Source organism: Crocuta crocuta, unplaced genomic scaffold (assembly GCF_008692635.1).
Source record: "Crocuta crocuta isolate KB4526 unplaced genomic scaffold, BGI_CrCroc_1.0 scaffold482, whole genome shotgun sequence".
Classification (NCBI taxonomy): Eukaryota; Metazoa; Chordata; class Mammalia; order Carnivora; family Hyaenidae; genus Crocuta; species Crocuta crocuta.
Window position 1 is genome coordinate 738667 of NW_027527459.1, and position 25909 is coordinate 764575.

The window sequence follows — 25909 nt, forward strand, 5'->3', positions numbered from 1 at the left end:
TCACTTCGTCTCTCTGTACCTCCATTTCCTAAACTGTAAAATCAGTGTCACATATGATGGCTCCTTCCAGTTCCCACAGGCTATGACTCCCAGAGCTGTGAAATATTGAGTCCCAACCCATTTTGTCAGACCCAGTTCTAGATATGAGGGTGAGGGAGGACACGTCTGCACGCTAAGTAGGAAGTAGCAATGCAATGATTCTGGAAGGCAGAGTATGATAAGTATCTAAAGACATGTGAGTCAACTTCCCTGCTTTCTCAGAGTGCCCGGCCAGTGACCATCATGGAATGTTTCTTTGCTGACTGCGAGCCTTGCCGANCTTTCAATAGGGTTTTTGGGTTGATCAAAGCTGTCACATATGTATATATAAATATCACATTAGCCCTTATAATACCTGGAAAATGGGAAAAAATCCTATTAAGAATTTCTGGTAGTTGGGTTCTGATTAACTGAGGTTTAGTTTGTTCATCGCAAGCCTATCATGATTTCCCCATGGTATCCGCACCCCCTGTCCTACTCCTCCTCAGATGCCCTTCGCACATAGCAATGCAGTAAAGATTTATGACAGCAAAAGACCTTCTCTCCCACCTGTGAAACACCAGTATTTCAGGATTAAGGCTGGTACCTTATTCCAAAAATTATAAAAACAGGAACCAATTCAAATGCAAAGATACAGCTCATACAGCTATCTTCCTTTGTTTTGAGTTAATCCCATCACTGAATCCGTGAGGTGTCAGGTCTTTAAAAAAAATAGAGACATTGACCACATACAGCTATTTGATCCCCCCTGCAGGTGACAAAAACCCTGGTACCTGTTCCTCCGTGTGGCTTACGCTGTGAACACCCAGTTAAGCCTCCGCAGGCACTGGGAAATCGACAAAAGCCTATGGGTTAGAGCCACTGCCTTGTGAACATTAATGATTTTTTTTAGAATCATCATCTAGCTTAATTAGGAAACTTCCCAGATTGAGAGCACCAGAAGTATAGCAGTGAGAAGGTTCAGCGCACAGCTGCGTGAGGACAGGGTCTCGTCCCCAATTCTAACAGATGCTGTAATAAACACTTCCATAAGGGCTGCACGAAGCACAGTTTACAACAGCAACACAGGGGCGCCTCGGTGGCTCAGTTGGTTAAGCGTCTGACTTCGGCTCAGGTCATGATCTCACGGTTTGTGGGTTCGAGCCCCATACTGGGCTCTGTGCTGACAGCTCAGAACCTGGAGCCTGCTTCGGATTCTGTGTCTCCCTCTCTCTGCTCCTCTTCCACTCATACCCTGTCTCTGTCTCTGTCTCCCTCTCAAAATAAATAAATTAAATAAAATAATTTAGATTCTGGGATTTCCTACAGGGACACAGCAAGCAACATTAAGTCCAGTAATAAAAAATAAAATAAAATAAAATATGCAGACTCAAGTTCATTACTGCCCNCAGAGTCCGGGAAAGAGCCCTTGGTCAGTTTGTTGCCAACCACCCACCTGGCCCTTCTGGTCAAATCCCATGTCTGTTGGGACAGCCTTCCCTCAGTTCAGATCTGTCTCTGTCCAGGGGTTGTAACAAATTGGCAAGTAAGGGGCACAATTCAACAGCCCAGGGCTGGGGCTTGNGAGGAGCGGAGGAGAGAGAGAGAGAGAGAGAGAGAGAATCCCAAACACGCTCCATGCAGTCAGCACAGAGCCCAATGTGGGCCTCGAACTCCTGAACTGTGAGATCATAACCTGAGCCAAAATGAAGAGTTGGATACTCAACTGACTGAGCCATCCAGGCATCCCTCTCTCTCACCTTTTAAATCAATATAGCTACCAAAGAGCCTCCCAAATATACAGGAACCAGCAGCACCCTACTCTGGAAAAGAATATCAATCAACAAATATCTTCTAAAGTAATCCAGTGCTAGGTCAAAGACCCCAAAGCTGGCCGAGTTCTATCTTAAGATCACTGTGTGACCTTGCACGGCCACCTCACCTTTTATCATCTTAGCAACGTCAGCCATNTTAAGATGATTCAGACAATTTCTCTAAGGTGTCCTAAGATCCTCAGAGAGGGCAAGCCTACAAATATCAAGCATTATAATTAGAGTCACTGCACCTCATTTCTTAAGGAGGAGAAAATGAATACGGAAAGGAACATGTGGTCACCGAGCCTGAGAGCTCAAAACGCCTTTAAGCTTCTTCTGTAATCTGAGGCAGGTCTCAAGAGAGGGAGACTGAAGCAGGGGAGTCACCTTAACGGTTTGGATCTGTGAGTGCTACCAACAGAGTAGCAAGTGCTTTGATTATGGTTTGGGGGTCCAAACGGGTCTGTCCTGAACATGGGCATTGTATTCAAACGTACATGGTTTAACTTAAAGCCTTGTCATGTCTTGAACTGTCCCAACGGTAGAAATTCTAGCTCAGGGTATAAGTGGATCATTACTGAGGACAGGGGCAGGCAGGGTGCCANCACACACACACACGCAAAGGTAAATAAGAGGGAAGAACCCCGGAGATGAAGTTCCGGGGACATTAAAGCAATGAACTAGGCAGTCAAAGAAGGTACTATCATAAGCTCCTTAATGGCCATTGTTAAGTGCCTTCACTGCTATCTCCTCAACAGCTCAGAGAGTCCTTTTCACTTCTCTTGACCTATTTCCAACTACTGCCTGTACTTAACTTAAGAACCTCGTACTCGATAAATCGCTCCCCCCCCTTCCCTGGCCAATATAAAATCAATTGTTGCTTGACAGACTGCTTTGCTGTAGTTTTCTCCAAGGCGCAAAGGGAAGAAACGCACCTTATTTGTACATGCATTAACTTAATTCCAGTCTCACCCACTGAAGCACAGCGCAATCCTTCAAACTCTGGCCTGAACCCCTTCACTGTTTGGTGTCCATGGCAACGAGGACCACCAAGCCGCTCAGGCGGGTTGTGAGGAGTGACAGGAAAGTGCATCACCCCGCAGAGCCGTTAGCTCCTCTGCATTAGCTACATCGATAGCAGGTGGCGGTGGCTGCAGCCCTCGGGCATTTGCTTTCATTACGGAGGGGGACTGTCGTTCTTGTCTCTCCAGAAGAGTCACAGGCTGCTCCTCACACCCAACCTGTTGAAGATAAAGCACTAATTGTGGAATATTGAAACTGAGTAGCACAGTTTTTGCTTGAGAAAAACTTCCCCCGGTCTACTTTTCCAGCAACTCTGTCCCCCGCAGCCTCCACCAAAACAGCCTGGTTGCTAAACTGTAGCCAGTGATCTAGAACCCTCAAAAGGCTACACATGAAATCCTAGCTTCTTTCTTTTATGGTCCTTACCACTCAGTGACCTGCAACTCGTTGTCTTAACTTATTAAGTCATGTCAACGCGTGCATGACAATCTTGCTACCAAAGTATATATTTTTTTAAATGTTTACTTGTTTATTTTGAGAGAAAGAGAGGGAATATTTGTGCAAGTGCAGGGGAGAGAGGGAGAGAGAGAATCCCAAGCAGGCTCCACACTGTCAGTGCAGAGCCCAACTCAGGACTCCATCTCACGAACTGTGAGATCATGACCTGAGCCAAGATCAAGAGCCTGACGCTCAACTGACTGAGCCACCTGGACGCCCCTGTATTTTTTTTTTTTTTTTAAGAAAAAGAGCAATGTTAATAATAATCTGTGNCTGGGGGATTTATGAGCCAAGAGAAAATAGTATGGCTTCTCCAAACATAGTGAAAGCTATTCAGTCTGCAAACTGTTTTCACGAGTTCCATACTATTTCTTTGCTCAAAGTTTAGCTGAAAACATTGTCGGATGGTGATGGATTTCCCTTTACTGGCCTCCATTTCAACAGAACCCAACATATCTAACAAAGACGTTTTGCATAAAGGAGTCTAGCTCAGACTCGGTTCTTTCTGGAAACTGAAAAGGACCCATTACTCACGTATCCTCCTCACAGAACCTCCATAAATAATACCTATTTGAAGAGGGAGAAACAAACTGATGGCTTTATCTTCTTAACTGCCTGAAAAAAGGAAACAGAAGGCTCTTCTGCATATGCCTTTCCAGCAGATCTGCTGAAATGTAAGGAGATGGTCTCAAGCTCTCCTTGAGAGCAAGACAACATTCCTATTCACACTAAGGACTGTTGTCCCGTCTAGGAAGTTCAAAGAAAAAGGTGAACAAATAAGGCAGGGTTCCAGCCCTCAGGGAGCCCGTGGCTTAATAGGGGAGCGATCGAGAAGGCAGATGGTCGTGGTCTGGTGTGCTAAGTGCGGGGACAGAGGGGAACACAGACCCTAATGGAATGCAGAAGGAACGTGCCTAATTCAGCCGGACTTGGAGATCAGGGAGGACTTCTGATGACTTGTTACACTCAGTCCACAAGGACCCCATAGTTCATCTGGTTTGGTGGGAGGGCAGAAGTTTATATTTTCACAGGAGTGACAGACCCCACTTACTTGTCAGAGTGAATGCTAATAAGCGGTGCCAATTAGAAAATTAAGGATAGATCAGGTGTCAGAAAGCAGAATGGTAGAAACTTGATACCAATAAGAACACGGGCTACATTGGCCAGAACACGACCCTACCTTTCATCAAGGCCTTTTGATCCTCAAGAAATGGAACTTTTCCACCGGGAAATGAAGGGACACTTTATCCAAAATAGATGACTCCACTTAGGGATTGAGCTGCAGTCTTATTTTACAGCGAGGACACTGACGGAGGTGCCGAGGGGCCACCGGCCTCCTCACCCGATCCCACCTCCCACCCCACTGCCTGGAATTCGCGGGTCGGTAAAGATGGTCTGTTCACGCGAAAACAGACTACACCATAAAGAGAACATTTGATGTTAATATCACTTGTCATCCTTCTTCCTGGTATTTGGAGGCCTCTTCTTTCTCACTCCTCCACAAACACTGTGTTGAATGATGTACATACACACTAGCCAGTTCAAACGGAGGCCCTGCGCACCGGGACCTGGCGTCTAACTGGGATGGCAGGACGCATGCGTCAGTTGGGTAAATAATTAGCCATTTGAGAGACAGACAAGAGGCAGAAACCGCAGAGGGGTTCACAGGAGGCAGTAATTACTAGACAACCGAACTGGAATCTGGGCTTCATGAGGGCAGGGTCTTTTGAGTTTTGTTCTCGGCTGTATCACCAGCATCCAAAACAGTTTGGAACCTAGTAAGCGCTTCATAAATATTTGTTGAATCAAATAAATAGCTTTCTGACTTTTGGGGGGGGGAGGGGAAGTCCCGACGTTTATCACGCCGAGAGTAATCGCCAGTCGCGCAAGCGCCACAAATCGTGCCTTTTATCCATGAGGAGCCCCAAACTCGCTGGGGAGATCTGTAGNTTAAATAATTAGCCACCTGAGAGACAGACAAGAGGCAGAAACCGCAGAGGGGTTCACAGGAGGCAGTAATTACTAGACAACCGAACTGGAATCTGGGCTTCATGAGGGCAGGGTCTTTTGAGTTTTGTTCTCGGCTGTATCACCAGCATCCAAAACAGTTTGGAACCTAGTAAGCGCTTCATAAATATTTGTTGAATCAAATAAATAGCTTTCTGACTTTTGGGGGGGGGAGGGGAAGTCCCGACGTTTATCACGCCGAGAGTAATCGCCAGTCGCGCAAGCGCCACAAATCGTGCCTTTTATCCATGAGGAGCCCCAAACTCGCTGGGGAGATCTGTAGACACGCGGGCTCAGCCCGTAACTTAAACCTTTGCAAAATCCTCGCAAAGCCGCGTCCTCTGCCGCCGCTCCCTAACCACGGATGAGTGTTTCCCAGTGATGAAGGGTAATGTGGAGCCAGGGTTTTTTGTTTGTTTATTTGTTCATTATGACCTCGAGCTCTTTTCAGCAAAAGGCACAGCCCTTCAATAACAGTGCAATTCGGGGAGACACAACTCCATTATTTGCTTGGCTCATCTAACAAGGCAGAACGCAGACTGATTTAAAAGCAAGCTCCTTAAATGAGTTTTGGTTAGGCTTGAAGGATAAACAGTTGTGATTACTGTCAGGAGGCATAGGTTGTAAATCTGTCTTAGATGCTTATATTCCATTAGGAGGGACTCAAATGGGTCTCCACAATACAATTTCCTTTAAAAGGGGGGAGTCGAGAGGAAAAAAGCAGCTTCAAAAGCAGGCATTTGTACAGCCCAACACGGTCAAATTCTTGGTCTTCCGCGGTTTTGTACTTGGTGAGGAGTGTTTCCCTCATTATTTTTACCATTGTACAAATTCTTACTAATGTGGCTTCCAGGGCTTGGGAAGATATAGGTAATTAGAATGTACCAGAACACTGTAGGGAAACCCAGGTATTCATATATTAAAAAAAAAAAAAAGAGAGAATAATGCCATCCTGCTCTCACCGTGACTTACATCAACTTAGCGGACCACAGTGCTGTGCCAGCGTGTAATTTCAAGTCTCAGATTTATTTTAACACGAACGGAGGATCCGATTTTATAATCTGACTTCTTCCGAAGGTGCACAAAGCCGAAATCATTTTTGGCTCGGTTGGCACACCTCCTGACGAATGAGAACATCACACAGATGAGGTGCTGAGCATACTGCCCCCTGTGACCTTTTCACCTTTTGAGAGGTAGAGTTCACAAGGTACCTGGTCTATGGCAGAGTCTACGGGGAAAACAGAAGAAAGCCCACACATAGGGCCTTATACTCTAAAATCAAAAATCTTCGATTAGAACAATTTCCTGGATTAAAGAAAGAATAAATACTGCTCTGCAGAACTTTTCCGCATTTTTTTTCAAAGCTTTTTTTGCAGCTGTCTCCTTCGATCTTCTGAAACAGGTAGGGTTAATAGCGTTTTCTCTGTTATGTAGATGAGAAATAGCCATAAGAAAGTNCAGTCAGTTAAGCATCCAACTTTGGCTCAGGTCATCATCTCGCGGTTTGTGAGTTCGAGCCCTGCATCAGGCTCTGTGCTGGAGCCTGCTTTGGATTCTTCTTACTCTCTCTCTCTCTGCTCCTACTCTGCTCACACTCTGTGTCTCTCAAAAACATTGAAAAACAAATTTTTTTTTAAACGGTTAAGTCACTTACCTGAGACCACATGGTTCAGAGTGCTGAGTTTTAAACCTTATTTCAAAAAGAGCTGGACCCATTTTTTTATGTTTATTTACTTATTTTGAGAGAGAGACAGAGCATGAGTAGAAGATGGACAGAGAGAGAGGAGACACAGAATCAGAGCTGTCAGCACAGAACCTGATGCGGGTCTCGAGCCCACAAACCGTGAGATCATGCCTTGAACCGAAGTCACTTGCTTAATCAACTGAGCCACCCGGGCGCCCCAAGAGCCGGACCCATTTTACATACTGCATCTCGAAGGATGCACTTGGAAAAGCAGCACTGAAACCCATGTTATGCCACAGTGCCTGCGCCCTGCCCCAGTAAGCCCCTCTGCTTTTCAAAGGTATGGCCAGTAACCTTTACTTTGGGCTCGTGCATTTTTCTCTCTCCCTTCCCCACTCTGTGTCCTGAAAGAACAATTAAGATCCATCTGGGACTAATTACAGCGATTCTCGAATTTGAACTTGCAGCCATTACCCAATTGAGGTCACTTATTTTAAATTAACTTGCCTGGTCAGGACCTAGGTCTGGTTATCTTCAGGGCCCAGTGCAGAGAGACACCGGCTCGCTCAGACTTTTAATTAACTAGCTGAATAGCCTGCACGGTGACAAACTGCCTATGATTTGATGGAGTCACTCATTTGCATTCAAACAAGGATCAAAATACATTGTCAGAGCTTCAGGGACGGAGTCCTACAAACCTTCACACAGTCTCTTATTCAAGGCTGTGAGTCTCGTCCCTCTGCTTCCCCCTAATTATTTTGCCTGCGCTTTTGTTCTGATTATCCAGTATTCATCACAAGCACAGCTTGTGATTAGACAATGGCAACCCGTGTCGTATGCTGATAGGGAATCGAAAATTGAAGTCATGATCATATGAACCAGGCCCAAAGCTTTGAGAAATAATTAGGGGAAACCGAAAGGAAATTCCCAGGATGCCCCGCAACAAAGGAGAATTTCCAAAGATTCAGGCCATAACCGCTCCCCACTNATAATAACGGGAGGCGCTCAGTCTTTGTTGAATAATGGTTCTTATGATCAGTAATTATTAGTAGAGCGGCTGCCACTCGGTGCCTGGGCTTTGGAGTCAGACGGATCTGACTCCGACTCCAGGCTCCATCACTTTCTGCCTGTGAGGCCTCGGGCGAGTTACCCGACTTCTCTGGGCTTCGGTTTCCCGACCCGGAAGATGACATGAGTAAATAGTACTTACCTTCAAGGGGTGTGGTGAGGATTCAGGGAGCTAGAGCACGGGAAAAATCAGTGTCCTCGGAGCCTTGTACACAGTAAACACTCAATAAATGTTAGCTTATGTTTGCCTTCTGTCACGTCCCACCACCGGGCCTTCGTCCAAGGGCATCCCCTTTTCCCTTCTGTCTGCCAGCAACAGCCCCCTGCCCCCCGTCATTCAAAGTCTAGTCTAACAGGCATCTTCCTCTCCAGGAGAAAGCCGTCCCTGCCTCTTAGAGGCATTTGTTGAGCATCACGATGGCGTTGCACACTGGGGCTCCGTGCTGCCGGGTACATGAGTGAGGACACGGGGGGCGGGAGAGGGGGAAGCAAAATATGGATTGGCTTCTTCCCCTTGGCTGCCTCATCTCCTCACTCCCCTACCAGCATTTTCTGGAATCGCCACTGCTGGCCCGCAGGTCTTTGTCTAAGGGTGTGCCTCTGGGATGGTCCNAGGAGTCTGAGCCAGTGCCCTCAGCCGCCCCTTTCCCTCCCCGTGGAAACTTCCCAAGGGAGCCCCCATAAACTCACTGTGTCCCTTCTTATCCCCTTTCCTGAGAATCCCATCATTGAGGATNGTGGGACTCTGCCACATTTTGCTCTCACCTCCCTCAGGGCCCTCTCCCAACCCCCACCCTCGCCTGCAGTAGGAACGCTGCGATGACACAGGACCGGGTCAGTTGTCCTGGGCTCCCTTGTCTCGGGGCTGAACCCTGCCCCGCCCCCTGCAGCTCCCCGCGCGTGCGCACAGGCCTCTTCTCAACCAAGGGCTTCGGCTCTGGTGTGCCTGGGATTCCTGTTCCTGATCAGTGTTGGGGCAGGAGAGGAGGGGCGCAGTGGAGGGCGACAGTGCTGGGGACCTTGTTGTTGGTTGACCCCAGCTTCCCGTCCTGGTCCTGTTGTCACACTCGACTCAAATGCCTGAACTCCGCACCGCACGCAAACCCCAGCTCGGTCCTTGCACTTCCAACCCAGTGCGATCCTGACCTGTAGCCCCAGCACCCCCTCTGCACCGAGTTCTGATGCCTCTCCTTATCCCTTACCCCATAGCAGCAGGAAGCCACTTCTGTACATTTTGAGAGTGAGGGACATGAAATCAAGGAAGCCTTCATGGAAGAGGCTGCATGTGAACTGGGCCCTGAAGGATAGATGTGATTTTGGCTAAAGGATGGAGGGAGGGGCCGTTGCAATAGGAATAAGGAAGGGAATACATTAATATAGGACAAGCAACAGGCACCAGGTCAAGAACTATAGATGCATTGTTTCATTTATTCCTTGCTGCAGTCTATGAAGTAGGCACTAAGGATAGACCCATTTTTACAGATGAGGACACTGAAACAGAGAGTTAGGTTAATTGCTCAAAGCTACACAGCTATTAAAGGGCAAAGGAGGGGGCACCTGGGTGGCTCAGTCAGTTGAGCATCCAACTTCAGCTCAGGTCATGATCTCTCGGTTCGTGAGTTCGAGCTCCACATCAGACTCGCTGCTGTCAGTGCAGAGGCCGCTTCAGATCCTCTGTCCCCTTCTCTCTGTCCCTCTCCCACTTGCACTCTCTGTCTCTCTCAAAAATAAACATTAAAAAAATAACGACGGCAAAGTAGGAACTCTAAACCAGGCAGTCTACTCTGCATTCTTGACCACCTTACTCTACTACCTATAACTATTACGTTCTCTGTTTTACACGAGAAACCAAGTTTCAGAGGTTAAGTAACTTGCCTAAGGCTACACAGCTTGCAACTGGCGAGTCGGGCAGATCCCATTCTGTTCACCACAGAACTACTTATTCCCCCTTCTAGTGTAGCCTTTCTGAGCAGTCGTTTCATTCCCCAGGTCTTACTGGAGCCAGCCCTGGCTGTCATCACAACAAATGCCTATATTGGTCTAAATACAAATCTTTCGTCTAGTGGGGAAGCACTGGAAGACAGCAAGGCTCTCTTGAAATCAAGAGAAATCGCCCTCTGAAATACATTTCTCTGTTTTCAAAATAGCATTCTCTTTAAGTCACCCGTTTGTCAGGTTCTCACTTATAAAAACCACAGGAAAAAATTTTTTAGGTCTTTAGTTAGAGACAAAGTACTTTCTATCTCAATCATTCTCTCCTCACTTGCACCATGTATGTATTTCTGCTCGTATTTCTCCCGCTGGGTTGTAATTGTCAAGCTGGCAGTCTTTCCTACTCTGGTGTTGAGATCCTCCAGGCCAGGGCCCAGCTTTTGGCGACCTCTGTCTCCCCAGTGTCTGCCCCTCCCCCAGGACTGGCACAGAGCAGGCACTCAACAAACGTTCACTAGAAGAGGTGAATGGGGGCGCCTGGTTGGTTCAGTCAGTTAAGCGTCCGACTTCAGATCAAGTCATGATCTCACGGTTCGTGAGTTCGAGCCCTGCGTCAAGGTCTCTCTCTGTTGTCAGCAGGAAGCCTGCTTTGGATCCTCTGTTCCCCTCTCTCTCTCTGCCCCTCCCTCAGTTATGCTCTTGCTCTCTCTCTCTCTTGCTCTCTCAAAACTAAACAAATATTAAAAAAAAAAAAAAAGAGGTGAATGAAATGTAGTTAAGAGAAGCAACTCTTCCATCTGCTAGGGACCATGATCCATATTCCTTCTGAGTCTGGTGACATGCAAGTAAACTGGCCCTCAAGGGGGAAACGCCCTGATTTGTAGTGTTGGCTGATTTCTATCGTGTAAATGCTACTACCGTGGCTGATTTCAAGCTACCAATGGTTTAATAAGTGGCTCATGAAATTCCTGAACATTTAATAATCAGCTTTCAGGAGCCCCAGTTTGGGGCTGAAAGTGTGTGATTCTGCCGAGAGTGCTTGAACTGTTGCCTTGTCAGTGGGATCACAGACGCAGATAAGCTATCAGAGCCGGGAAGATCATGCCAAACGCAGACAGCAAGAGTGAAAGGCCGGGGCTCCTGGGTGGCTCGGCCAGTTAAGCGTCTGACTCTGGATTTCAGCTCTGGTCATGATCTCACAGTTCATGAGTTCAAGCCCCACATCAGGCTCCTCACTGATAGTGCAGAACCTGGAATTCTCTCTCTTTCCCTCTCTTTCTGTGTCCCTTCCCCACTGGTGCGTGCTCTCTCTCAAACTAAAGAAACTTAAAAAAAAAAAAAAAAGTGAAAAACCAAATGGAACATTTGCAAATTAGAATTCTCTTTGGCCTACCGTGACCTAAGCCTCTCTCATTTGTCATCCATTTCCAAATTGAGAGACACTTCAATGACTCATGTCCTAGAAGAGGGAGAAACCGCCGAGTAAGCAACTATCCTAAAAAACCAAAGGCCCCAGAATATACTGGGTTTCTGAGAGCTAATTTACTTTTATGTGAAAATATAAACCATTCACTTGCTTCCTTCAGCAATCAGAAAACCTCACAGATTAGGGTGTTGGATGCTGGAAGCATTGCACAGACAGAAGGTTCGTTCACAGGGACGCCATCAGGGAGTGGTAAGGACGACATCTCATTCTCCACATCCCCACCCTAAACATTCCTGTCTCTCCCCTCCCAGCATGGAGGCTGCCTCATGCTGTGCTGATCCTGGGTTTCTAACACTCTACCCAACCATCCATGGTTCAGTTCTGCATGACATGATGGAGCTGATGAGTAAATGGCAGGATTTGAATCCAGAACCATCCAGTGGTGCTTTCTATTATGTCACCACTAGTAAATACCAATTTGTTCCAAGCTTCAAGGGTGATTCAGGTCACATCTATAAAGAGAAGTATAAACACTATTAGATGTGATGCTAGAGTTGTTGATCCTGATGAATACCTAGAGGTGGGAGAGGGTGACTCGCAGGTGAGTGAAGGCCGTCGTGCACTGTTGCACCTCACCCAGGTCGTGGCTGGAACAACACGTATTTGAGCGAATGCTCAGCTCTATGCCACGTGTTCCCATTCCTTTTATTTTTCTTTTTAATCTAAGTAATGAAGAAAAAAATACAAGGAGAGAATCCATTGGCACTCTCAGGCCCTCTGCTCACCATCCGTATAGTCCTTCAAGTAGGTCTTAGTCAGAAATTCAGGATTATACGGCAAAGGAAACAATCAATAAAACTAATGGGCAACTGATGGAACAGGAAAAGATAGTTGCAAATGACATGTCAGCTAAAGGGCTAGTATCCAAAATCTATAAGGAACTCATCAAACTCCACACCCGAGAAACAAATAATCCAGTGAGGGAATGGGCAGAAGACATGAACAGACACTTCTCCAAAGAGGATATCCAGATGGCCAACAGACACATGCTCAGCGTCCCTCATCATCAGGGAAATACAAATCAAATCAAAGCCACACAGAGATACCACTGCACACCGGTCAGAGTGGCTAAAATGAACAAATCAGGAGACTTTAGATGCTGGCGAGGATGTGGAGAAACGGGCACCCTCCTACACTGTTGGTGGGAATGTAAACTGGTGCAGNGCAACTTGACAATAAACTATTTTTAAAAAAAAGAAATTCAGGATTATAGTGCTTTGGGCTCAAACTATTTTACACAATCTACAGAGAAAAGAAAAAAGATACCATTTGATATTTAGAATAGAGTTGTAAATCTTAAAGCTCAAGTTGTCAGTGTGAACATAAAATAATGGACACTAAATTTCATCAAAGAATACATGAATAACACCGTTATTTAAAAATGTATTGTTTAGGGGCACCTGGGTGACTCAGTCAGTTGAGCGTCCAACTTCGGCTCAGGTCATGATCTCATGGTTCGTGGGTTCAAGCCCCGCATCAGGCTCTGTGCTAACAGCTAGCCAGAGCCTGGAGCCTGTTTCGGATTCTGAGTCTCCCTCTCTCTCTGACCCTCCCTGGCTTACGCTGTCTCTCTCTCAGAAGTAAAAAAAAGAAATTAAAATAAATTATCACTAATTCGGTAGGGCACCCAATACAAATGCAGAGAGACTACAACAGTCATAGAGATGGCTCTGTTGAAGAGAAACTAAGTCCTTTTTGCTGTATTATTCTAGGTTGAATACTAAGGTTGAATACTAGTTATAACCACCCTACCTGTGCCTGAAGAAACATCTAAAATATTTCCAAATATAAATAGGGTACTGTGAAGGGCCTTCTAGATGCGGTACCCCAGGAAAAGTCACCGTATTTGGAAGTGCATCATTTACAGGAAGTTCTGGTGGAAAGACCCCAGTGTCGTGGGCATTAGTTATTGGCCCCATGACCAAGGACTCTAACCCATCAAAGCTGCTCGACGTCCTGCGTGTGAGGCAGTACATGTAAATTACCTTGGGAAATGTTTTCGTAAGTTTCCAGATTTGTCACTTGTACCCAGTCCCAGGCATTGTTTGTTACCTCCGAAACACTGCCCATCGTCATGCTCTCTTACAACACTCATGAATGAACCTTTGGTAGATACGGATACTCAAGGTTTGAACCATAAGGCAAATTAACCTTATTTTATCAGGACAGGAAGCCATGATCTACATTCTCTTCCCTAAAGACACGACAAGGCTTTAAGGCGGTATTTCCCGCTGCCCCTTGTGGTACGCCGTCAGATTTTCAGTGACGTGTCCATAAATTTATTTTTATGCGGCTGTATTTATTTTCTTGTATGTAGTTTCACGGATATTATTGCTTTAGACGTGGCTAAATTTAAGAAAAGGAGTAGTGCTACAGATAAATATGGAGTAAATAATAGTGCTGTGGTATGTGGATAGGACACAAATGGAAGGAAGTCGGTGAAGGAACGACATTTGAGAAATGCTGTGTTTGCGTTACCACAGGAGGTATTCCTCCCAAGGTCAACATGCATTGAGATGGCCCCTTATCCACAGCAGGAATAACCTGTTGCTCCTTTGACTCACTCATAGCCCTGTATTACCTCAACTCACTCATGGCCCTGTATTACCTCAACTCACTCATCGCCCTGTATTACCTCAACTCACTCATGGCCCTGTATTACCTCAACTCACTCATCGCCCTGTATTACCTCAACTCACTCATCGCCCTGTATTACCTCGCATTTGTACGTTCTCTGCCTGGCCTGCTGCTCAGCATTAAATCTTCTACATATTCCATTCAGTCAGAGTGAATGCACTATCACAGTCCGGGAAGTGAAACTTCCCAGAGACGTGTTCTTTGGTGAAATCCTTGCCCTCTAATCCTCACATCCTAGCATTTTATTTGATGCTTTATTCAATTGCCTTGTCTCTGAATAAGCTTCCCCTGTAGACAGCATAAACACTGATGAGATTTCTTGGTTGTACTCCCATTTTCCTTCTTTATGAAAAGCTTCAGCCTCTCTTTCTCCACCGGCCCCGCTCCCACCCCCAGGGCCACCGGGCTGACTTTGGGATGGGTGATTGGCTCTTCTCTGCCTCACTAATCCAGCACACTTATTCAAGTCCGATGACCGCAACATGAAGCACTGACGTTCCGTTAGAGCAGTGCATGTGTGTGCCGATTGAGATTATTACAAAATAATTCTAACGGAATTGACTTCTGATATATGTTTACCAAGACTAAAGCAATTTAGTAGCTCGNGGTTTTCATTTAAGAAAATGAAGGCCTTTTATCATATCTGATGGGAGGTTTCTTCTGGGAAGTGTGGCATATTCTAAAGCTGATTTTTTTGTAGCATACCACTATTTAACTCCCAACGCAGCTGAAATTAGATACGTTGCCACAGGACAACAGTATCTCTTTATAACTGAGGAAGCAGGATGGGGGGGGGGTGCTGAAAAAAATGTTTTCCCTTTGAACACAGGGAGTGTGGTACAAACCACACCTTAGAGAGAAAAATACCTGTACAATAGGTAAGTCTGGTGAATTAAAACTGGAAACCTCCTTCATTTCTGTCCCCAGCCACCCAAACGTTCTCAGGGTACCTAAATCAAAGAGAAGCAGATTAAGGTGAGTGGGAAGGCATGTTCTGTACTCAAAGCAAGATCAGTCTTTATACATAGATCCTTTTTTGGCACCGATGTAGAAAATCCAAACACGGAGATACTTAGGTCTGCCTACCAGATGGATCTAAGGGGGAAAAATTCATAGACACTTTTCCACACACACAGATAATTTTTTTAATGTGATCAGAGAAAAACAGATGCTTTCGCTCCCAAAGGGTCTGTGGGCCTCTCTCAAGTCGTCTTATGGAGCGATTTCATTTCCAATTTCTAAAATTATGAAAATGTGTCGATTGAGCATTAGATTGGAAAAGAAATGGCCTCCTACATAGAAACCCAACCGATCATTTTCTGAGTTATTTTTAACTATTCAGTGAAACCCAGCCTCAATGTCCCGGAGTAGTGGATGGGGGAGTCAATAAGGGAACATTTCACCTAAATGGGTAGACCGTGATTCACTGACTGCCTTAACAACGAATGCCATGCTGTATGCACGACTCAGCGAGTTCGTGTGTGAGAGCTGTTTTTATCTACAAATGAAACTGTGGTTTAAGTTTCGACGAAATGGGATCGTGGCATTTTTTTTTCTTTCAGATTCTATTTGTGAGGATAAAAATAAATGTCCTTAAGACGAGGAATTTTATCTATACTTCATGCGTTTCTCCTTATTACATTGATCCTATCTGCCATCATATCTAGCCATCCATCATCTCCAACATATCTCCCAATGGCACGGGGAATACAGCTCATGGATTTGGGAACTCAGAAGTTCCTCCTTAAATTTCACAGTAGACCATTAAGTCTTGAAGTTCTGAAACTAATTCAGAAAGAGCTATTATAATTACTGTAAAAGCAAAGTTGAATATTGTCTTAGTAGCAGAGTCATTAAATTACTAAGGGTACAATGTATGCCTTGTTCGTCTATAGCAGATGGAAAGAATAAAGATCGAAGACTAACTGAACAAGAATCAGTCCCGTTAACTAGTCCTTTTGTGCATTCTCTCACACACAACCCTCCTATCCCACCCTCACTCCCACAAGCTCTGCACCAAAAATTCAAACAAGGGAAAGACTAAGTGCAAAACTTGACACTTTTCGCAGTAAGGCCTCATTTAGCTCACGTCAGTAGGATTGCTGCTGCCTTATAGAAGTAAGATTTCGAGAGGGTGGCCTACACTGTTGGTAGGAATGTAAACTGGTGCAGCCCCTCTGGAAAACAGTGTGGAGGTTCCTCAGGAAACTAACAATAGAACTCCCCNTTCCACAAAGTGTATTATGGGTTTCTTTTTTTCCCAGCAGAAATTACCAACACCAACAGACCGTACCCCGATGACTCAGGCAATCACGACGAACATCCATGATCACACCATACGATGCTGTCTGCTGTTCCTCTAAGTCTGTCTGTCGCTTCCTCTGCTGCTCACTTACCTCTTTCTAATACCCCCTCCCTCTATACACACCCCTTCTAATTGGCAGCTTCTCATTCACTGTGAACTGAAAAACTAAGATTGTTAAGAGCTGTATGTCAAGTAAGAGTTAAGAAGGCACTGAAAGTGAGGATGAGGAAATAATGATGGCCTTCTAGGCAGCCGCTCTGTGACACGTAAAGGTTCCTATTCTCACATGACTTCCCCATCTCTTGCAGTGGAAGCTAAGCTTTGTAAGGTGATGATGTGAGACAGCTATCTTCAAATAAGTGAATTTCTTCTGAAGAGACCCTCTGGGCAGGCACCAAGGCACATATTCCAATAGCTTCAAGGTTTTCTGAACCCAACACACAATGTGTCAGGGAATGACCCCCTCCCACGGTTATTTAACCTCACGTAATTCCATGAGGTACATCCCGACCATTTCCGTAGATGTTCTTCAGTTTGATCTTGACGGCACTGCTGAGATAGGAAGGGTCAGGTTCATTGCCCCAGGTTACAGATAAGGAAATGATGGCTGGCGTAAGTTGAGTAATTCGCCCACAAGCAACAGTGAATGTGCCACAAGGTTGGGCTCCGGGGTTCTCATTCGGGGCTTTGCTCACACCACTGATGTTGCCACAGCTCCCTCTCACCTTCCCTCTGCTCAAAAGGACACTAAACCCTTCCTCTGGTGACAAAGACGCCATGTCCTTTGGGCTTGCTGCTTTATCGCTCTGAGCTCTGTCTGCTAGATGTCCTCAGGAATCTTGCTCATTTTTCTGGCAGAATTCAAAACCCTCTGATTTTATTATGTTGAAGGTTGTCAGCGAATTAAAATTTCAACAAATGTATGGCTCCAACTTGCCATCAAAAGTTAACAAATGTCACTAGTAAGGATGTTTCTCAAAAGCGGACACTGAAGAATACATCGCAGCAGATACCTAACGGCTCACTTTGTGTCATGGCAGCGTGAGAAATCACTTCCTCAAGACATTCATTAACCTTTCATTTCCTCCATAAATAATCAGTCAGAAATGTGGCTCATATTTTAAATTAATTGAAAACAGCCCCTCTCTCTCTCTCTCTCTCTCTCTGTCTCTCAGTCCTTGAAATGACTGGCGAGCTTCTAATGCCAGCATGATAAACACTATATTTAAATATGTGGTTCTTGGGGGGCGTCTGGGTGGCTCAGTCAGTTGAGCATCTGACGTTGGCTCAGGTCACAATCTCATGGTTCATGAGTTCAAGCCCTGTGTCGGGCTCTGTGCTGACAGTTCAGAACCTGGTGCCTGCTTCGGATTCTGTGTCTCCCTCTCTCTCTGACCCTCCCCTGCTTGCACTCTGTCTCTCTCTGTCAAAAATAAACATTAAAAGAAATGTTTTTAAAGTACGGTACTTGGGTGCCTGGGTATCTCAGTCGGTCAAACAACCGACTCCTGATTTTGGTTCAGGTCACGATCTCACGGCTTATGGGATCGAGCCCTGCACCGGGCTCTATGCTGACAGCAAGGGTTTTGTGCTTGCGATTCTCCCTCTCTCTGCCCCCCCCCTCAAAATACATAAATAAACTTTTAAAAAACAAACAAACAAGCAAACATACATACATGTGGTTCCACTCCTCTGGGCCGGCATAAACCTTATCTTCTCCAGGAAGCCTTCCTGATCCATCCCAGCAGGACTTAGATTCCTTTTCTTCTTCTCCTCCAAGAACAAGAACAATTATGGATATTTGACAAGTAGCACATATTAAGGAACCATGTAATGTACCACCAAGAATATGGGTTCTACAGGCAGACAGAACTCACGTTCTAATTCCACCTTTACCACGTCTGAGCCATGTGGCCTTGGGCGTATTGCTTCAACTCTCTCTTTCTGAGGCTTCTCATCTGCAAAATGAAACTAACAACATTTAATCTGTTAAACTGTTCTAGGGATTAAATACACGTAAAACACCCAGCACAGTATCTGCCATATACTAGACCCTCGATTAAAGGCAGTTGTGTTGACTAGTATTATGGCCTTTGAGATATAGTTCTGGTTTGACATGTGCAGTTTTGTTGTCTTCCCAAGTTGCTTTTCTTTTTTTTCTTTTTCTTTTTAATGTTTTCTTTATTTCTGAGAGAGACAGGGAGACAGCATGAGCAGGGTAAGGTCAGAGAGAGAGACACAGAATCCGAAGACAGGCTCCAGGCTCTGAGTTGTCAGCACAGAGCCCGACACGAGGCTCGAACCCATGAACCGTGAGATCATGACCTGAGCCAAAGTCGGATGCTTAACCGACTGAGCCACCCAGGCGCCCCCCAAGTTGTTTTTAAACTCTTTGATAGCTGTGTCCATGACGGAACTTAACATGAACCTCAAGCTGAATTTCGCCTTACCAGCACGGGTTCCTTCCAAGGCTTTACTGTTCATAATTGTGTATTGCTTTTCTTAAAGAGGGCTCCTAAAGTGGTATTGGCTACAGGCCTAGAACAAAAGCTGATTCCACTCCTGGTTGTATCTATCACCTCTGTGTCATCCCCTCCTCGTCCCCACTCCCTGTATTCAGAACGGTGCTTTGTACACACTCAGTACTTAATAAAATGACATTTTATAAAATCATCAGTTCACCAGAATTTGCCCTTCTTAGCTCTCTGGAAATAAGCTAATGTCAAATCTTTAGTCAAAAACTTCCAACTGACAGCCAATACATTTGGTTGGAAATTATTCAGTCCACTTACATGTTTTGGAATAACAAAATTGCATTTGGTAAACTGTAAGGCTTAGAATTAATAGTGTTACTCATGAAAATGACGATAAGAATGACCCCTGGGCAGGATTTCTCAGCCTCGGCTCTACTGACACCTTGTTTACCAGCTCATTCTTTGTTGGGGGAGGCCTCCCCATGCACCGTACAACATTTAGCATCATCGCTGGCCTCTACCCACTAGATACTGGCACCCTTCCAGATGTGACACCAAAAAGTGCCCCCAGGCACCTCCAAATGTCCCCTTGGGGGAAAGCCCCGCCCCCCACGACCCTAAGGCATCACATTTGGTACCAAAAGCTGGACAAATCTGGAAAGATCCCAGATCTTTCATACTTAGGCAGGAAAAGGAAGGTAAGCATTTTCAAAAAGTTTCAATAGGCAAAAGCAGCCTCGATTAACCTGAAAATCCCATTAACCCCATTCCTTGAGTGTTCTGTTCCATAAGCATTCCAGATAACAACACAAAAATGTACTGTACACTCTATTTTCTAATTTGTATTCCAAGTTCAGCCCGTTTTCCATCTCAGCAGCTAAGTACACACTCCAGTTCACGGTGGGGGGGGGGGGGGGGNTTTTAAGTGACAGTGATGCTACTGACCTGGAAGTTCAGAGAGCTTTTTGTCCCTCGTTGTTGACACTCTTACTTTAATATTAGCAAGCTTTCCTGTGCCCTCTGCCTGAAATGGAAATGTACAAAAAGAACTCTGGCCCAGCTAACTGCGATCTTTACTGTCTATAACAGACCTAACACTCTGTTGCTCACTTAAAAGTCATTTGCTCTAGCCGGTTGATTGATTATTGCATTTCCCATTGATTGGGGAACTGAAAATGCCCTCCTTAAGTAAGCAGCATTTCTTATTTCTTCCGCAGGTTGTGACGCTGGGAAAACATTCAAGAGGTTATCACTACATGCTTGCTAACCTGGTAAGAACAAGTTATTTCGTTTGTGTCGTCTGTAATCATCCAAAAAAGAAATACGTGAAGAACCTAACGTGTTCTCTACACGCTTGAAGAAATGAGTCAGTAAATACCAAACCCTGAACGCAACAGCCTTGTTCTCAATTATGCTCTCTCTGTTTCAGCTGTGAAGCTGATAGTCCCTCCTCATTTAAAACACAGTAATTTGACATGATTCTTCACTGATTATTCTTAGATTCAATTTGGATTTGAAATGTAAACCATCTTACTCAAGTTTGAAATAGACCAGGAGAGACAGGGGACACAGGAAACGGACTCTGTCCCCAATTAACCCAAGTATATGCACCCGTCAGTACTGGTTTTGTCTTTCCAGAAGCAGACCACCACCAGATCTTTTCAAACCAGAGGCCAGAAGCAGGTCTGAACAGAACATCAAGGGAGCCTGTTAAAGCGCACAGCCCCCTTTATACTTCTAATAAGACACAACCTGAAGCTTTTCCTTCATGTTTCCCATGCCTTTAAAATTTGTGACATTCTAGAAGCTTGCTTTTCATTAGGTTAGTTTCAAGTTCTTCCTCCAAAAAGACTATTGGTTTAGGAATTAACAAAGTGGCTTCTGAATCAATAATATCTGTTTAGCAGAGGTTTGGAATACTGCCATCTCCATGAAATGAAAGAGAAATGTTAAATTATCGCTACGATACCCAGAATCTATTAAATTATTACGTAGCATGAGTTCTAACCCCGATTTTGCTTCATTAGCACAACGGAATGATGATCATTACAGAGCTCTTGCACCAAAAGAATAGCAACAAAGGTGAAAGATTATTATAATTATATTCTTAGATTCCTTAAATCAAAGAAAAAAATCTTATTTTGTTGTAGTAATGAATATTTTCTAAATGAGAAAGGAAACGTTACTAAAACCTCTTTCTCAGGAAGTGTGTTCATTCGAACACTTTATGAGAAGAAGATTAGAGCTACTGCTTTGAAATGTAGTGTGCGTCTTCTCCAATAAATTGCTCAAAGTAGAGCACTTCAGACCATTTGGGGGATAAATGAATTGACTCTTTTAGGAGGAGAGATCTTGATTCTTCATTTACATTTGAATGCATTCAATTTGGTTTTTTAGGCAACCAATAAGTAAAGGCTGTTTGCTGACTCATTAGAAGTTAGGCCAGGGTTTGGCAGGAAACACAGATGTCCCAGCAAGGCACCTGAGGCAGTTATTGATGGGAATTTACCATTTCTTTCTCATCAATAAGTATTTTGCTCTCCTTCCTTCCTTCCTCCCTCCCTCTCCCTTTTCCTTCGGTCCTGCCTTATGCAACCCAGGGTTCGGCCATCACTGACACCGTATGAGATGACTTTGACTAGTGCACACACAAACTTTTTTATTATAATGGCCATGTGTTATTTAACATGTGTTAGAAAAGTATACAACTAGCACCTCAAAATCCAAATTTCATGGATGTTATTGCTTCAGACAGGGCTAACGTAGAGATTTACCAACAAACGAATTAATTTTTTAATGTGTCAGATGTGTCATGAAAACGAGAGCCTGGGGGATAAACACATAGCAAAATCTGGTTTTTGTCCATGTGGCTGTGGTGCGTGCACTGCCGAAGTCTGGGAGAGAGCACCGCACTAGGGGTCAGAAAGTTTGGGCCATCATCCCGACTTTGCTACTACCCAGCTATGGGACCTCGGGTACGTCACTTCACCTCCTTGGGACCTCAGTTTCCGTTACTGTAAAACTCAGACAGGAGTGGGAAGGTCATTGATGTATTGGTTGGGTCCCCTGGAAGCAGACACTGAGATACAATGGGAAGTGCAAGACATTAACCGCGAGTGAAACCTGTGGAAAATAAAAGATCACCAGTGGGAAGGCAGAGCTTCTGCTATCAGCAAAGGAGAGAGAGAGGGAGGAAGGTTGACGAGAAGAGCTTCAGACGGCGGTATGGTTCAGAGAAAGCCTCAGCCAACCCAACCGGGAGCTCCACTGTGAAGACCCCCATGCCGCCCCGAACCGGTGAGCCACTGCACCACCACCTGGCTCAGCCACTGGCTGGCAGCTGCCTGGGGAGCACACACCTCCGTCCCGAGAGCTGAGGCAGATCCTGAAATGGAGGCTGTCCGCCATCTCAACTCCTCGAGCCAGGCTCCACCTCGTAGGGAGGTGCGAGCCATGCACATAGATGACCAGATGATCCCTAAAGCCCTCCCCCATTCTAGATTTGTAACCAGGCCTGCCTCTTCCTGCTGGCAATCCTTCAGGTGAGCGTTGGCTTCAACTTGAGACCCAGACCTGACAGAAATGAAAGCCTACGGAGTGAGAGAACTGCAAGAGAGAATCCTTAGGACAAGGGTGGGGGAAAGAACGGTTCGCTGAACGCCTCCCCAGGACTCAGAATCCTGAGACATCGGGGGCAAACCTACTACAAAGACAAGTAAAGTCTTCCTTTGGAAAGGATGTGATGCCTAGCGTCATGTCAGTCTGCCTAATGAAACCATGAACTCACCACACTTTGAGGAAGTGTGGAAACTGCAACTCAGTTTCCTCTAGTGACCTTCTTTGCATCTGAACTCAGTTGTGTTTTCCTGAGTCCCTGTACTCGATATCAAATCACATACGGGCAATAGAGATGGGAACTGTTGCTAGTTTCCGATAAAAATGAGATATATTACCCCATCATGGTTTCCAGGTTTTTTTTTTTAATTTTTTTTTAATGTTTTATTTATTTCTAGAAGAGAGAGAGAGACAGCGTGAGCAGGGGAGGGTCAGAGAGAGAGGGAGTCACAGACTGAAACAGGCTCCAGGCTCCGAGCCGGCAGCCAGCACAGAGCCCGACGCGGGGCTCGAACCCACCAAACGCGAGATCATGACCTAAGCGAAAGGCGGACGCTTAACCGACTAACCCACCCAGGTGCCCCCTTTTTTTTTTTTTACTTTTTTTTTACTCTTCCAGGTTTTTTAAAGCAGATAAAAGTACCCCAAACACCTCCAGCAAAGATAGACAGGTACATGCACGCACATGTATGCACATGAACACACACACACACCAGGACTATTTGAAGTTACTTAGATGGTCAAAAAAGGGTAAGTGGCACTAAGATGCTTCCTTTTGAAATGAACCAGCTGGATGAAAGCTGAGGACACACACATGGGAACAAAGTCTAACCCGGGTCTTGGTATAACAACAGTGCAGACAACGCGGCCTTCTTCTACAGATGCAAAGCCACAAACAGTCACAGCGCTCACCTAAGCTTTCGGGAGTCGCCCGCACCAGCGCGCCGGGTACGCCCTTTGCCACGAAGCTCCATCTGTCTGGCAAGGGCTTCTTTGTGCTTCTACGTGGACTTTGCCTGGTGGCAATTCTAAAATGAGAAGCCTTGGATCGTCCATGAACGCTTCAACACAGGCCTTTCACGGGTCAGGGTGCACATTTCAGAGCAGACAAGCGAGCTGCAGAAAGGGGTAACGTGTTGAAGTCCCTGGAAGAAACAAAAGATTCTATTAGACGTACAGGCAGAGATGGGACCTAGTGGACACACAGGCCAGAAGCGGACATCCCAGTGACGAGAGAACAAGGAAGTCCCTCACAAATTCTGTGTCGGTTGATGATGTCATATTTTAGGGGGTGTTTCACAATTCATTGTTGTTTTCTCTTCCAAGACTCTAAGGTGATAGTGTTTTTCCACTTTATTACTAGAGGTGCCCAGCACGTATACAATCTGGCAGTCAGGCAGCCTGTCTGTCTTTCACGGCAAGGTATTGATCAGGATCCTTTTTTAAAAAAATGTTTATTTATTTTGACAGATAGAGTGGGGAAGGGGTAGAGAGAGACGGAGGAGAAAGAATCCCAGGCAGGCTGCACACTGTCAGCGCAGAGCTTGACATGGGGCTCGATCCCAAAAACCGTGAGGTCATGATCTGAGCTGAAATCAAGATTCGGATGCTTCACCAGCTGTGCCACCCGGGCACCACTGGATTAGGGTCCTTCACACTGAGTTCCTGGGCACGTTGTGTATTGTGGTTTGATTGTTTCATATATGTCAACGATGGCCGAGTCACTGTGTGCAGCACCCTGACTAACGACCCCAGGCACAGTGAAAGCAGGCACTAGACCTAGGAAACAGGTTTCCCAATCTGTAAAATGGAGACATAGACCAGATCACTATTTCCCCAAGTTGCTACTTGTACACAAGTTATGTACATAAGAAAGTACTTAGCAAAATTCCTTGAACTTATTCCTTTGGAATTTATACTAAACGTGTGTTGCAGAAAGATAACTGCCGTCTCCAGTCTATGATTTTATGAACACCATTCCTTAGAATGAGGGTAAGGTAGATATTTAGGTTAAAGAATTTAGTCAATATAAAGAAAAATATTAGGTAAATTGTGGCTCAGATGATCTACCTATATGGCAAAAAACCATAAAGGTGGTATGTTAATGACTAAAATTTGGGAAACGCTCCAAGGTAACTTCCAGCTCTACCTCTCTTCCCTCATGGAGGGTTGGTTGGGACCGGAGAAGGTCAGGAGTGAGAGTATAGACACAGCAGATAGGCCAATGCTGAGGATATAAATGGAAGAACAGAAGCAGAGCCCTGTTACCCTTCGGGATATAAAGTCACAAGGCAGACTTAAAATCACTTCAGGTGGCCAGAAGCCGAGAAAGGTAGGAGTACCCTTCCCTAAGTTCAAAACATGGCTGAGGATCTGAAGGATCCATCAAAACCAACTCGCAATTGACACAAAACGAATCGAATCTGGATTGAGATGACCCAATGATAGATGTTGAGCACCCAGCCCCCAAAATAAGACCAGAAAACCACCAAGCATTTGAGATGCCAGAGAAAAACACAGGCATAGTGGACTCATTCAGTGCTGAGCCAGTGAACCACTTAGGAGACCCAGCAGTTTCTCCGCCCGGGTCGAGCCTGATCCCAGAGCGGGAGATGGGTGTTGAGCCTGCAGGTGGAAGTGAGGTTGTGTCAGTGGTAGAGGGCCACATGAGCAGTCTGTCCGTCCAGGAGGCCACTATGCTCAGGCAGCAGAGGGAAGGACGCTAACATGACTTAGACCTTGCTCTGCTGTGCCAGCTACTTTCTATAGGCTTCTTTTTCAATTTCCTCAGAACTCCCANGACTTGCCCAGAGTCGCAGAGCTAATCCATTGTCAAGCTAGACCTCCAATACGGGTTGATCAGACTCCTGACAGAGCACCTTGCTCTTCCCATTTGACCCACTCAAGCGTCTCAATGAGACAAAAGGCTAGTCCCGCGAAGGTCACAGAAGAACATTTGCAAGGATATAAGTGCATATGAATGAAATACAAACTGTACGCTTATAAGAGTAAAGTGATCAGAGAGAAAAAGGCTTAAGAACCAAGAACAGCCTTGGGGCGCCTGGGTGGCTTAGTCGGTTAAGCGTCCGACTTTCGCTTAGGTCATGATCTCGCGGTTCGTGGGTTCGAGCCCCGCGTCGGGCTCTGTGCTGACTGCCAGCCCAGAGCCTGGAGCCTGTTTCAGAGTCTGTGTCTCCCTCTCTCTCTGACCCTCCCCTGCTCACGCTGTCTCTCTCTCTCTCCTAGAAATAAATAAAAATATTAAAAAAAAAAAAAAGAACCAAAAAAAGCCCTGGAAATCTGGGTTTGAAACCTGTCCGAAGGCCATTCTGAAATGCATCTTAGTTA

General features: G+C 45.5%; 1 protein-coding gene across 1 annotated transcript in view; it reads left to right on the plus strand.

Annotated features, from left to right (window-relative positions):
• The window catches only part of GRIA3 (glutamate ionotropic receptor AMPA type subunit 3), a 273791-nt gene that overhangs the window by 148044 nt on the left and 99838 nt on the right, over nt 1-25909 (plus strand). The window contains exon 6 of the mRNA XM_077763473.1: nt 20164-20217. Within this exon, the coding sequence (XP_077619599.1) occupies nt 20164-20217 (54 nt within the window). The remainder of the gene's footprint in view (nt 1-20163; nt 20218-25909) is intronic.